General features: G+C 35.1%; 1 protein-coding gene across 1 annotated transcript; it reads left to right on the top strand.

Annotated features, from left to right (window-relative positions):
- Window positions 1-9,696: 9,696 nt before the first annotated feature.
- LOC113501283 (meiotic recombination protein SPO11) lies at window positions 9,697-14,588 on the top strand. Its single transcript, XM_026882389.1, has 8 exons — window positions 9,697-10,629; window positions 10,710-10,887; window positions 11,166-11,309; window positions 11,522-11,715; window positions 12,129-12,274; window positions 13,202-13,339; window positions 13,847-14,018; window positions 14,424-14,588. Exons 1-8 carry the CDS (start codon window positions 10,383-10,385, stop codon window positions 14,561-14,563), a joined length of 1,359 nt encoding a protein of 452 aa, XP_026738190.1. The 5' UTR covers window positions 9,697-10,382; the 3' UTR covers window positions 14,564-14,588.
- The last annotated feature ends 81 nt before the right edge of the window (window positions 14,589-14,669 follow it).

Raw genomic sequence — 14,669 nt, 5'->3', positions numbered from 1 at the left:
AATCAGACAACATCTATTTCTTTCATACTATATTTCTATTTCTATGTTATTTTTATTGCCTTGAACTCATTATTATTACAAAATAACGTTTGTTGGGACAGCAAGTATTTCTATAGACTATTTGAGCTGATGGATCACTGATATCATTAAAGTATCCATAATTATCCTAAAGCCCGCCAAGACCTAGCTAATTGAATTCACAAACTAGTCTAATTGACTGACAAGCAATTAAGCGATTATCTTATCTTTTGATTTGATGACATGTATAAACAGATCAATAGATTTGTGACAGAAAGGTGGGCAATGGGCCCTGTGCCCAGGTGGTCTGGCACACCACCCGGCACACGACGCACCCTGCGAGGATACATCATCCCTTGATATCGATCCCGTACTGATCTTTGAACTAAACACTATTAATTTTTATTGCCAACTGAAAAAAAAATGACAAATTGCTGCATAGGTTTTATTTTGCTTTAATCCTAATCTTATTTGACCTACGTAATTGCACTGTCAATGTTATAAAATTTATGAATTCTAAAATAAGCTTATTGCCACAAGTGCTAAAAGTGCAAGCTGTGAAAATATTATTAGATTTAATATTTCCAATAAAATAATTTTAAGTGACTGCCGTCGGCGTATGCGGACCCTTAAATTTCGATTTTGAGTTAGCTAGTTGTAAATTGTATAGACTAAAACATTGTAGTACGAAAGATGCGTTGATTGGTAATTTATTTTGCATTGCCCGTAACTCAACATTTTCAATAAAAACAAAAACCATTCGCTGCTTTGTTTAAGCAAATATTTACTAGAAAGTGGTTTGTAAACTCCAGTTTTTATTGGTACTAAAAATCCAATTATGTTCTTAAGAACTATTAGTGGAGCGTGGCACTGTGGTTGGCCAACGTCTGTACCCATAAATAAATTTGAATTGCCTCCATTATAATTAAAAGTAGCCAGAGGGCCTACTACCACCTAGACATCTTTCTTTCACAATATAAAAAATATGTTTAGTCCATCAGACAAATTTCCAAAAAACATTGGTTACATATTTTTTCTCTTATCTCATTTATGAGATAAAAAAAATTGTTTACAAAAATGAAGTTATTTATACGTCACTTTCCAGCACGCTTTTTATTAGCAAGTGAATTCTTTAGCCCCGCTACCATACATTTCTTTATTTTAAGTGCTTTTAATCTTCTTTACTCTATTTTTTTTTTATTTCTTAAAGGTGAAAGATACTAATTCAATACGTCAACGTCAATATGTGACGAACTAAATCGAAGGTTACTAACTTTATGAGGACGCGGTAGATGCTTAGTTTTTTAAATCTTACTAAATATTTAGGTACACATTCCCTAGTAGCGAGCATTTCTTTTTAGACCACATAGAGACATAATGGTCATCCTGTGGTCGATAGCTCGTAAATATTATGCACCTTGAGTGTGCTAAAACAATTCCTTTGTCTATTTTTTGCGATGTATTTTTTTTCTTTTCGCCTGTACTTTTGTGGATAAAATGTCAAAATGTTTCTCCGCAGATTCTGTAGTATTTATCCTTTTTGAAAGGATAGTATTAGAGTCATCATATCCGGCGCTGTTCGACGAACAATATAGGTAAAACCAAATATGTATAAACTACTAGGCACACACTTAATTTTACATACGTAGCTGCGATTTCAAAATCAGTACGATGATTTCTATTCACAACGTCTCATCATAAAAAGTTCAGTACCTACGTGATTATCCCAAACCTCAGTAAAACATACTACCATAAAGACCAAACATTCAGTTTCTGTAGTACAGAACAAACGCTATTCAGAAACAAACACTATTACTGAAGGTGAACACTGAACAGTGAAAACAGCAGTCAGAACACAAGAGTCACGGCAGTGCTTACGGTATCTGGAAAAGGCTTTTCGTAATTACTTGGGGTGTGTTTTGTTTGGTGCTATCGGCGTGTAACGAGCCGCAAATGGGTCGCTGATCGTGCGATCATGCGGGCTGCCCGCCCTTCGCAGCCCGCCCCGCCGCCCGCCGGCGCGCGCCTCAAAGGCCTTTGTACGTGTGCTGAATCGTGACGCACTCATGAGCGGAGCGGCTCTAAACTACCTTGACGTGGTACTTGCTAATATTGTGGTACATGGTACTAAGAAAATGAACTGCTTATTGAAATTAGACTTTCAGTAATATTGTAATAAGTGATTATGGTTGAATGCCGCTTTGAAGCCTACAAATATTTAAAATACATGTAAGTATTGCAGTATCGTAAAGGTTATCTTTATTTTTGAACCCATGAAGTGTGTTACAAAATAAAGATAACCTGAAGAGTGAGAGAAATAAGAGATCAATGCACAAAAAAGCAAGTAGGTAAGTAAAGTAAAACAAGTAAGCTATAATCAAAATGGTTCGGAACATTCTTAGCTTCGACGCTAGCTCGCTGGCGCTTACACCGTGCCCGCACCCTTACAGATAAGCTCGGCAGTGGTAGCAGCGGAATCTCGCGTCTATCCTTGTTAATGAGTTTATCTCACATGTGGTGCAATTAGCCCATTGAATGTGGCACAAGGATTATTCGGAGGTGCGCGGTCAAAGCTCTTTGTCTTCATTCCATTTTATCTTTAAACGCTATCAAATTCAATCTGATAATAACTTGATTAATAAATAAATCATTCCATCATTTTCCTCGGACTTTTTTTATGTTTCCTGAACGTTTAAAAAAGCTAATATTACATTAACCGCCTTTAATATCTAAGAGTCACTCAAGCATCAATGTACGTAGGTATTTTTCAGACGTACTTGATCTAAAATTCAAAAGCATTTTAATTGCTTACCTATTTAGCATATTGTTATTGTGTTCAATAGGAAATCCATCAGGTATTCGTCTGTAACCTTTAATCATTGTCATTATCGGTTATCCGTGTGTGCGGCCCCGCCATTGGTCGGCCGCTGGCGGAAAATCGATTCTCTATGTAGGTTGGCAGTTACTTAGGCAGTTTTAGTTAGGTACGGTAATTCCCACTTATCATGTCGCCATTGGTATTTAACATAAAACTTTTATTGCCATTTATGTGTTTTCCTTGATAAGGTATTTACATAGATGGGAATGAATGCCGCTATTGTCACAATTTCATATTGATTTATTTCAATTATTTGATCCTGTAGTGTTGTTTCTATGGGCTTTTATTTTAAATATTAGAACAATAACCTTCAATTGTTAAAAGAGGGACTTCACCGAACACAGCAGTTCCGTCTTCTTTTGCAAAATTCCAACTATACCAAGTTTAATTTCTACTTATTAGAAGTCGGTTCAACTTTATCAGTTAATCATTTTTTTCCTTTTGAACTGAGATTTCACATTAGGTGAATTATCTAACAAAACTTAACAAACTACTGGATGTCAGCAAATCCTATATTTTTCCGTACATTTTTACTATGAAAGTGCTCCAAACATCCCAGAAACAATAAAACAAACTTGCTCATCCAGACCGTACCATAAGGACGATTTATTCAATGTTATCGTCAGCACAAACGCATACATCGGACAATTATGTAGATGACTGGATGCAATATGGTCTGTGAATTGTGTTATCTGACGGTACCATCGGCACGCGACGCGTATTTAATTGTACGTTCTGTTTTTACGTTATGGTATTATAATAGCTCATTATTATAATTATTATTGTATCGCTTTTAATTGTGGATAACACTTAGGTGAGTTGAGTAGGTTGTGACGCAATTATAAAAAAAATGTGTTTCTTATTTTTTGGCTTAGCATATCTTTAGTTTAACTTAAAAACTTTTGCGATATTATGCAAAGTTTCTTCGCAATTACCTCAATTCCATCAACATAAGAATGGTTTGTTTGCACTCGTCGGAGAAATGTGGATGACCACAACGAGACCTTGACAGTTCAAGAAGCCTCTGCTGGCTAGGGCCAAGGGTCCTTGCTCCTGATTTACGGGCTCCAAAAACCGCAGGGATTCAATGTGCCTTTGTTGCAAACACACTTTTATTATATAATAAAATATTTCCACAAAATGGAACAACTTTATAGGTCATAATTCCCTTTTAACGATCGCTGTTATGAAAATTTCTGGTGTTATAGAAATAATGTTCTATTATGTTGCGCGTAAGTGTAGCTAGTGCAGAAATGACAAACAATTTGTGTAAACTTTTTGCAAAAAAAGCTCTAAGTATGCCATTTTTATTAATTAATATTTGTAATAATAGGTTTATCAACAATTTAAAACTACTAACAATTGAACAATGACATCAGCATTATTAAATTAGTAGCGTGACAATAAAAAAAGGTAAAACACATTCGTGCTTAAGATACCATCGTTTGGTAAAACGCGAACATGGAGATAATGACTCGATGAATAATAATGAGGTTTGTAAGTGTGAATCACCAAATATATTTAAATTGTTATCAATTAAAAGCAATATAATAGCGATTTGAGTCGCGTTGCCGTGGCCATATGGCGTAGCGCACGGGCGGCGGTGTGCCCATGGAGTGTGCGTTTTTAATAAGTGTATAAGCGTAAACTGTCGCAGTATTGCCACAGCATTTAAAAACTTACTACTAAATTGTTTACTGGGAAACAAAAATAGTTCTGTACGTCAATGTAGTAGGTAACACAGATTTTTTCTAAAAATCTGTTCTGTGTATTCTATACAAAAATGTATTTTAGACTGATTTCGACACAAATCTAGGTACATGCAAGTAAAAATATACTTAATGATTGGTCTAGATTAAAGTGTTAAAACATTTATAATACTTGAAAACTTTAGGTTTTTAAGACAAGCTTAAGGGATGAAAGCATGCGCACTCGTAATTGCAAAGTCACGTCACCCGCTAACCTCATGGCTTCCTAGTTGATGTAAATTTGTCGGGCTCAATTGAAGTTAATAGGAATGTTCGGAGGGTGAGGACGACCAGCTGACGCTAGGTGTGAGGGAATGCAGCCCTCCCTCGCCACTCGACGACGGATGCACAATTGATGGTCAAATAAAAAAATGCATAGTGATGCCACGGACGTGGGAGGGCCCACTTATAATAACCATTTTAGGACAGTATAAATTATTTGTAGATAGAGTTATACTCGATAAAATTGTTGAAATTAGTTAGACAGTAATTTACATTTATTTGAATGGAAATTAGATTACGTGAATTAATTTAAGTAATAACGTTTAAATTAATTGCTTATGACAAAAGTAAACCATTAAACCAAAGAAAAATATTCAAATACGATCTACCATTATACAACAAACAAGAACTCTATTCTATATTTTGGTCAACGAAGCAAATTCGAAGATATCACCATCATCATCATCAAGAGCCGATATTCGTCTATTGCTGGACACTGGCCTCCCCAAGTGCACGCCATCAATACAAAGATACAAAAAAAAAACAACTTCGTCGCATGGCTGTACTACTTGGTTCCTTTATGACAATTTACATTTAAAAAAAATGAATATCCGTATATTGATTCTATGTATTGCAGCACAAAGTGTTGAACAGTAGGCAGTGAGTAGTGTTAGTTGTGAGTGTGTAGGTGAGGGTCGACCTCATGAATGTTAAACAAACAGATATAAACGGCTTAGCCTCCCCTCCGATGTGATCGCCGATTGTTCACAAGTGATGTTAGAACACATCTTTGTGTGTTTGATAGGTCCTTTTAGGGTCGAAAGTGGAGAATAATTGAGGAAATTTAGGGAAAAACAATGCAATATGCTTAGTAATCATGGTACATTACAGCGTAATGTAAAGCTAAACTGATTGCTTCAGTTAAATCGCAATAAATAAGCAGTAAAAATTATAACGACACAAGAAGAGAAATACCTCAAATGTTATTAATATCTATTTTACTATGCCTATTGAAGCTAAAACAAGAATTCAGATAAAGTTTATAGTTAGACAAGCTTTTAAAACCTGACACAAGTTCCGAGTACGTTAACATGCAAAAATCATTACCTTTACTACTACCATCGCGACTGGTTAAGATAAAAATCAATTTTACACACATTTATAGAAGTTTTATATTAAATAATAAATTGCAATAAAAACAAAACATGCGATATTACCCAAAACATTTACGTCAATACCTGAATGCACGTGGCAGCGACAGCTGGGCCGATATGATCTTGCCGGGACATCGCAATACGATAAACGCATTAACATTGTGGGTGGTTGAACTTGTCACGGACTGGTATTGCTATTTCGATCAATGTAAATAAACAAATACGTGTTATAAACATTAATAGCATTCGTTTTAAAAGCAAAGCTAACATTGGATGGAAATTAAATATTTAAATACCTACTCGTTTCTAAATAATTATGATAAAAAAATAATTTGATGGAATTTTCTTTTAAATTAATTCTTTCTTTTTAAATTTGACCAGTCTCATTTGCTGCGTTGTATTTTTATTAAAAGGGTAGAATTTTAACTAAATTATATTTTACAGTTCTGTGTGTGTTAAAAGTGAATTTAATATAATTTGTGTTTTAAAAATCAAAATATAAAAATGAAATAAAATCTCTTTCTATTACATATATTTATGTTTAAAAATATTCCATTCTAAATTTAAATCATGGCGCTAAAATGCACAACATAATTGAGCTAAGCAAATTCTTATACCGTATCGAATTTCAGTTTTGTTTTAAATCTGTTTCATTGACTTACTTTATATTTTTCACTGCGCAAGTGTATAGTTGTGGAAGTTGTTAAAATTAAGTTTTTTAGGAGAGGATTACAGTTTAATCGCCAAGAAACCGCATCGTAAGTAAAAACATAATTTTATTCTATTTGTTATTCGTAAATAAACAAATTCAAAAATATCAAAGCTCATCTTTAAATGGTGTAACTAACCCCGACTGAACAGTGTGCTAATGTATGTAGATTTGTATGTATCTAGTCTAAAGATTTCCTTCGTCTTATAATAAACACACCTTTTTATTCATTATACTTACTGGTTATTAAACAACTAGAAAAAACTAGCTCCATATCTAATACAGTGTATTGAACTAGGATGTAATAGAAAAGTCTAGATTTAGTTCGTGTGAATGCAGCTGGCCTGGCACCTGCTTGCGACTTCTATTGCCGCACACGCAGAATCTCAATCGCATTAGAATAAAAAAATAATAAATATCGACGTTTTCCTTATAAAAGTGACAACATTCTATGAAACCTGATGAGTATTTATTGGCATTTTTATTGTTGTACGTGCGTACACCTATAGGATTTTTCATTCGATTTAATTAGACCGCTGCGTGGTTACTTAAATTTTTATTTGCTGTGTGTGTGTGTGTGTATACATGATATATGTTTCTTAGTTGGCTCTATTAAGCTTTAATTAAGGTGCAATTTTAATGGCATTTATAAGTTAGGAATTAACATCATATTTTGACTCTGATCGATTTAAACGGGTGCTTGTAAACAAACATTAGATAATATAATACTTTTTGCATCAAATACTCTACGCTGTGAAATAGTTTAAGAACAAAACAATATAAAGGTCACATCATTTATTTTTTGCTTCAGATTGAATTATAAAAGCGTTTTTAATTGCTGGGGATTATGAGAACTTTGATATTAATTACCCCCTAAATGAGCATTGCGTTTCGTCGCTACAGTGTTTGTTTAATAAAAGGGTTGAATGTACTTGAGGGCTATTGTTTTTCGTCTATAAATCTAATGTATTGTAATTATACAGTTTAATGGGTGACAGTCGCTTTGTCGTATGTAAATGTCCCTGGTAGCAGATTGCAGGGTGAAGTGGGGTGGGAACGGAACAGCCCCGACAATATTGGTACGCGACGGGACGCCACTTCACTGCCGCGACCGGTGACGATGCTGTTATTATGTATGGTTTTAAACACTCAAAACTTTTGATTACTAAATCGCGGGCTACCGATATTTTATGGATTAGTAATTTTAGATTTTTGAGTAGATTCTAGCCTAAGTACCTATCATAATTTTTAATGTTAGGTTAAGTTAGGTTATTGACCAATAATTTGTTATGAATTGTTCTTTTTGTCTCCTGATGTTGGCATTTATGTTTCCAAATTAAAATATCATTAGAAATGAATCACGGACTATCACACCAAAATTTCTGAGCAATAAAATCCAGCACCGATCACTTACAGAGAAACAATAATTAACAATGAATTAAATGGACCCTCAGATTTGGCCTCTTCAGTAACAAATAATGTTACAGACGTATTTCTATACGTTTCAAGCAATTGTTAGCTTTGTTTTGGAGACAAAGCATAAGTAGCCACTTCTGTTTGAGAAACTATTGCTATACCGCGAATACGCGTGTGGGAATGTGGGCAATGCTACTGGTTACTTGTAACTTAAATGTGAATAAACGATTTCTTTGTGTTTGTTAAAATAATCGCGGTTTTATAAGTGATTTTGGTTATAGCTTTGTTTTTCATTGATAATTGTCCCATCACTATATTTGCAGATAATATTAGTGTTTTCTAAAGTGATTTAACTTACTTTTGTCTTAAATTCGGATTTTTCTAGGTTCGAGAAGAATTGAGGTTGAATCACGATTTTTCAATATGAACTAAACGTATAGTAGGTTTGCACAAATTATTAACATTTCTTTTACAAAACTTGCGATAAAATCTTGTTATTTGTAACACACAGCCGATCATGAGATCCATATAAATCGGTATCCAATAACAAAGTATTAAAATAGCGTTTGAGCAGTCAATTAGGCGGTAAGTTATCGTGGATGGAGATACCGCGATGGTGGTCCATTGTGGCGCGGCGCCCCGCGGCTGCCGACGTCGTCCACTCGTGCCAGCACAATGAAACAACACTGTTTCCTATTTTTATAACTGTAGACTTTACTGCCGCTCTGGTGACCGCTCTAGAGGTTCATTTGATGGGAGTCGGTTTTGGAAAAAATAATGTTTTTTTTCGCGAATATATTTACAATTTATACTAAGATTATGATTGTGATATACTATACCCATTATAAATAGAGACAATAATAAAACTGAAGTTCAACTGAAATATGTTAAATACATACACGTTAAATTAAAAAAAAAACAGCTTTGTAGATGGGTTTAAAAATAAACACTCGTTAAACTCTTCGTGTCAATTATAAATCATAACAAGAAACGGTTACCTTATCAGATCTTAATCGTAAGATCTTAAAAAATAATGGCGAACCGGGTGCATGCCCGCGGCGACCTCCCGACTGCGGATCTAGCGGATTGTTACTTCACACCGTTGTCAAAGAGTTGGGTTGTTCGCGACTCTGATTAAACCGATAGATAAGTGCGTTCTCACCTCCCCGTGGTCGCGACGTCGCGAAAGGGTTCGCCGAATAATTGCAACAATCAATTTGAAGGAGCTATCGAGCAATTTGTATGGTATTTGTGCGGGCTGTCACCCGCTGATGCTATCGACGCGCCTCGGGGAGCCAATGGGAAATGTTTTTAGTAGTTAGTTTCTCACACCTCAAGTACCTAATTAAAACGGTATGACTGATGCCTAGGGAGTTACGGAATTATAGAATTACTAACGCGTAGATCATGTGAATTTGTGTTACTTTGAACGAGAATACATTTATTAGTTTTTTTTTAATTTGCTTCTTAATTTAGTAGGTTGATACCTTTTGTAGAGTATGTAATAAAATTAAGTTTAAGGTTTTACTGTAATTTGTTTAGAGAATAAACTTACGAAAATCGTTTTTTTTTATTCCATTATAAATCAAACTCGCTAATCTATCAGGTGCACTATTCAAACTCGTTCGTACAACTAAGTTGGCACTTACTAAGAAATCCGTCGGCCGGCTATAACTCACCCCGGCATCCATAATAAGACATAAACATCAGCTCGTTGCAATATGTCACCGTGTAACAAAGCGCTGCGGTAACGGTCCGCATCATTTGTCTGCCGTAACCCTGTTATTTATGATCTCCTGCCGAAGAAGGAGGACAAAAACGAGACTGCTGTTAAATATTTGCCCTGAGACCAGAGGGGGCGATAATTCGAGGCTATTATGACGTCATTTCACGCCCTTTGTGAGGTCGTCACGGCATGTCATCTGCTCCTTGAGACGCCTGCCTCTACTATCTCTCGATTAAATCTATTGTGTCATTTTTTCAATGAGCGCGAGTCGGATGCGCCACCGACGATGATTTTGTCCCGTTCGCTTGTTCGCTCGACTTCGCTATAAAAACACTTGAGGAGCTGCCCTATTGTCTCCTGGCCCTTTTACGAGCACTGTTTTGTGACGCTGTTATTGTTTGCGGTTGATAAACATCTCGCCACTAGGTAGGTAGGGATCATCGTCACTTTTACCGGTGGTTTACTTTAATACGGCTCCATTGGGATTGTTTGTCAATTATTTTTCTCTTGAATGGTAGCTTGGAACGTCATTTTTAGGATGGAGTTAATGAATGCTGATTTGCTGGCATTCACAAAGGATTTGCGGTTGAATACAAAGTCTGTGTACAAACAAGATGCTAAGTTAGCGGCGGCGATTGATAAGCTCTGCTGTAGTCAAGCCAAACTGTTTAATGCTTCTGGGCTTAAGTCGCTTCCTGATCGAAAAATACAATTCATTGAAGTTCAAGAACTTTTAAAAGGCACATTGGCAAAAGAATGTAAGTTAGTTGGATAAAACAAATTATTATAATGTAGAGTTTTAGGTATGTTGATAACAATAGCTACAATATTTTGACAGCTACGACCAAAGCCTCACATGACATTTTGAAAGAGACAAATGATGTCAGAAAATCTCTTATCAAAAGAGTGGAAGACGTTTTAACTGATATCAACAAGAGCGCGGAAAGTGGACAAAAGCCTAAGTTTGTTATACGAAACCAGAAACTGTGGAGTAATTGTATTTATGACTTAGATCGGTAAGAATACTCATGAAGTAAACCATTGACTTAAAATTTTTAAAAGTTTCATGACTCTAATATTATTAATGCGAAAGTATGTGTACGTTTTTAATTTTGTTTCGCCTTTCGGCTTTGCCGATTCCGTTAAAATTTGGTATGGAGGTAAGGGAAAACATATTCCACATACATATATTCGACTTCTTTAAATAAATATAAGATGTGTTCCAATATAACACTAAAAAAATATACTGCCTCAAGAGTACTCAAGACTTGTATTAAATTAAGAATATTTTCAGAGTGACACTGAAATCTTTTAACGAAGCCAAAAAGACAAAGCTCTGTTATTCCAATAGTGAAGACAAAACCAGATTCAATACTATTGTTTTTGTTCTAACAAAAGTACACGAATTGCTTTCTAAGAATTTGACGGTTACAAGACGGTAAGCCTAACCAGATTATTTTGTTTGAGGTAATGAGATTAGATTCGGTAACTTTTTACTACCTTTCGGACATAAAAGTGACTCTTACTAGATAACTTAGATTTTTTTTTAAAGCTGATCACTAAAGCCCCAATGAACAGAAAATTCAGTCTTCATTCCGATAGAATTAAATTATTCAATTGCTTTTTATTAAACGATCATTTTTGGCATAGCGAACTCTTCTACCAGAATGTTGTCAGACTTCGGAATCAGGCCAACTTGGATGTAGCAGTGAGGGACGTGTGCTGTTTGTTGGAGACTCCTCCGTGGAGCCTGGGTATCGTGGCCACAGCCAAGGGATTAGTCGCTGGCCCTCTGACATTGCATCACAGGGATGGTAGTGTGCTAGACTGTATGTCCGCTGGCGGTAAGCTTTGGTCAAAACCGATATATATGTATAAATGTTAATGTTTAAACTTGATGATGTCAACGCAAGAACAACACTTTAGTATGCTTAACTAAGTGACATCCTAAATGCCTTTCTACTTCTTTCTACAATCTACTTGACAATGACAGCATAAAATAAGAGCGACATTTTGCTAATTGTCATTCTTCAATTCAGCTGTACATTTAAAGATTGACTAAAGAAAGATAACATGTAATGGAATGGAGTATTTCTTGATGATTTATTTACATATGGCGAAACAAATAAAATTTCAAATAGAAGACACCTTTGTACCGCGGAAAGCGCTTTTTGTATTAAGTCTTCACTTGTTCTTAGTACAATATTACCTATTACGATAATATACCTACTGAGTTTTGATTGTGGTTCCTTAACAGGAGTGCTTATCCCTCAAGATATAGTAGGAATAAGAGAGTTTAAATCAACGGCGAAATATATACTAGTTGTGGAAAAGGATGCGATATTTCAAAAACTTTTGGATGAAGGCGCTCTGGTCCGACTTGGCCCAGTTATTATAATTACGGTAAGTGTCTTCTTTTCTCTATTTTTTTCTTATACAAAGATGCAATCTAATAAATGGAAACAAGTATTTTTTTTTCGCAAAATAGTATTATAACTCTCATTGCTATGTTAGACGATGTACCCAGAAAGCGGTTAAGACATTAAATTACAGTGGAATCAAAAAACAATTCGATTTATGCAAAAATCTACAAAAATTAACTAATCTTACAAACCGCTTATAAAATCCACCGCAGGGTCCTTCTAATAGATACCAAATGAATGGCTTGTACATCGTCACTTTATAATGTATTCTATGAAAATGAACTGTTTATTACATCCTTCATCAATGTTTGTATAATAAACTATGCAAATTACCTGAGCCAGTGTGACCGATGATTTGACATAATCATACGATTCCTATCTTGTTGACATGAAACTGGATTTATAATAACGCCAGCTGTTACAGCACTTATAGCCTTTATTTTTGCATGCTAATGCTAGGAAATTAACCAGGAACGAGTTCTTCGTCACTTTTATTTATATGCTAAACGAGAAGAGAAAAAAAAATATAACCTCAATTGTATCTGCGTTCTTCCTTTGTTTACACAATCTATTTGTTTTGGTTTTGTTTCATTAATCTGAAATAATAGTTTGACGAACGAATGAGATGATTTATAGCTGATATATATTGGTAATTGTATGTTAAAACTATGCTCAACGTTCCTTCCACCTCTTAAATTAGGAATATTTGAAATGGTGATACTTGATGTACATCGGCTTTTCGTTTGCATAAATGCATTAATTTAAGCGGATGACCGAGAGGATCGCCTCATCAAGAGTGTACGAGAAAATCAATAGGTAATAATAATAGAAAAATAGTTTAACCTCTTCGATCTTCTTTCAAAATTGCCATTATTATAATTTTGTTGTAATTACTTTTCGCTTCTAGGGCAAAGGTTATCCTGACGTTTGCACGCGCCAACTGCTTTGTCGTTTGTGTTCAGAGCTACGGCTACAAGCACTCGCGTTGGTTGACGGCGACCCGCACGGCTACGAAATATTCCTCACCTATAAATATGGGTCACTGGTAAGTGCAAAATGTCACAAATTTGATGTAGAGCCTTTTCCTTAATAATTATAAGTTTATAAGTATGTGTCTATATATTCTTTGTTCTATATTCGTAGCAAATATACCATTTGCAACGACTGCTATATTTTTTTTTTGTTTGTTGCTGGTGCTGTAATTGGAACAAATAATGCATTGCCTTTCACTACTAAATGCTGAAATTGTAACAATAAAAAATAGCTTTTGCTTCTGGACAATTTTCTTAATTTCGATAATATCATCATTATCCTAGCCTTTTCTCAACTATGTTGGGGTCCGCTTCCAGTCTAATCGAATGCAGAGAAGTACCAGGTACCAGTGCTATAATAAGCAACTATCTGACGTCTTCAACCCAGTTACCTGGGCAAAACGATATCCCTTAGTAAGACTGGTTGTGTAACTTTCTAGTTGTTTTTCTAAAGACTGTCCAAGATGTATGTATGATAGCCATTCATTCGGAAAAAATAAAACCTTTAAAATTTTTTTTAGGCTCAAAGTCACTTGTCATCATCTCTGGCCTGCACTTCGCTATTATTGTTGGGAGCCCGCTACAGTGACGTCATGACACTATCTTCTAATGAGGCACGCTTGCCTCTCACGGAACTTGATAAACGGAAACTGAGGAACTTAATGAAAAGACCTTACTTGGAAACTCCTGTTGGTAAGTGGAAGTTATTTTAAGATAAGAATACTTTATTCATCTGTATAGAGGCTTATTTTTATATTGCATTTTCTAAGGTTTTTTTATACCGATCCTACTGCTTAGGTACCAATAAGCATAAAATTTAGATGCTCGTGCTAATTTTCTGAATAAAGACTAAATTTTTTGATTTTTTGTGTAGTATTTAGCAAGCGAGGAAAGGAAAGTAAAGTTTTCACTAATCTTTACTGATTAGATCTGTTACAATTATGCGACGGTAGTCTTCAGATTTTGAGATTACATAAAAAATCTATTTGAATGTACAATTTCAATTCTTGACAACATTAAACTTCTTGGTAGGAAACAACCACATATCTGGTTTCATCGAAAAGCTGTTCTAAAGAAATCCTATTCTATATGTTTTAGGGTTGCGCATTAGAGAAGAGTTGTCAGTGATGCTTTCTAGCGGTACGAAGGCAGAAATAGAGGCGCTAGCTCCAACGGCGGCCGCGCTATGCGATGCTTACTTGCCCGCGAAAATAATACAAAACGATTTCTTAGGGTGAATGAAACACACAGTTATACCTATAATACTTTTATTTATTGTTTTACTTTCATCAAATTAAGCGTAAGCGTAATCCTTATCTCAATGTATAAGAAAATAAAATAGTT

Source organism: Trichoplusia ni, chromosome 15 (assembly GCF_003590095.1).
Source record: "Trichoplusia ni isolate ovarian cell line Hi5 chromosome 15, tn1, whole genome shotgun sequence".
Classification (NCBI taxonomy): domain Eukaryota; kingdom Metazoa; phylum Arthropoda; class Insecta; order Lepidoptera; family Noctuidae; genus Trichoplusia; species Trichoplusia ni.
The sequence above is the reverse complement of the archived record's forward strand: the minus strand, read 5'-3'. Positions and strand labels throughout refer to the sequence as shown.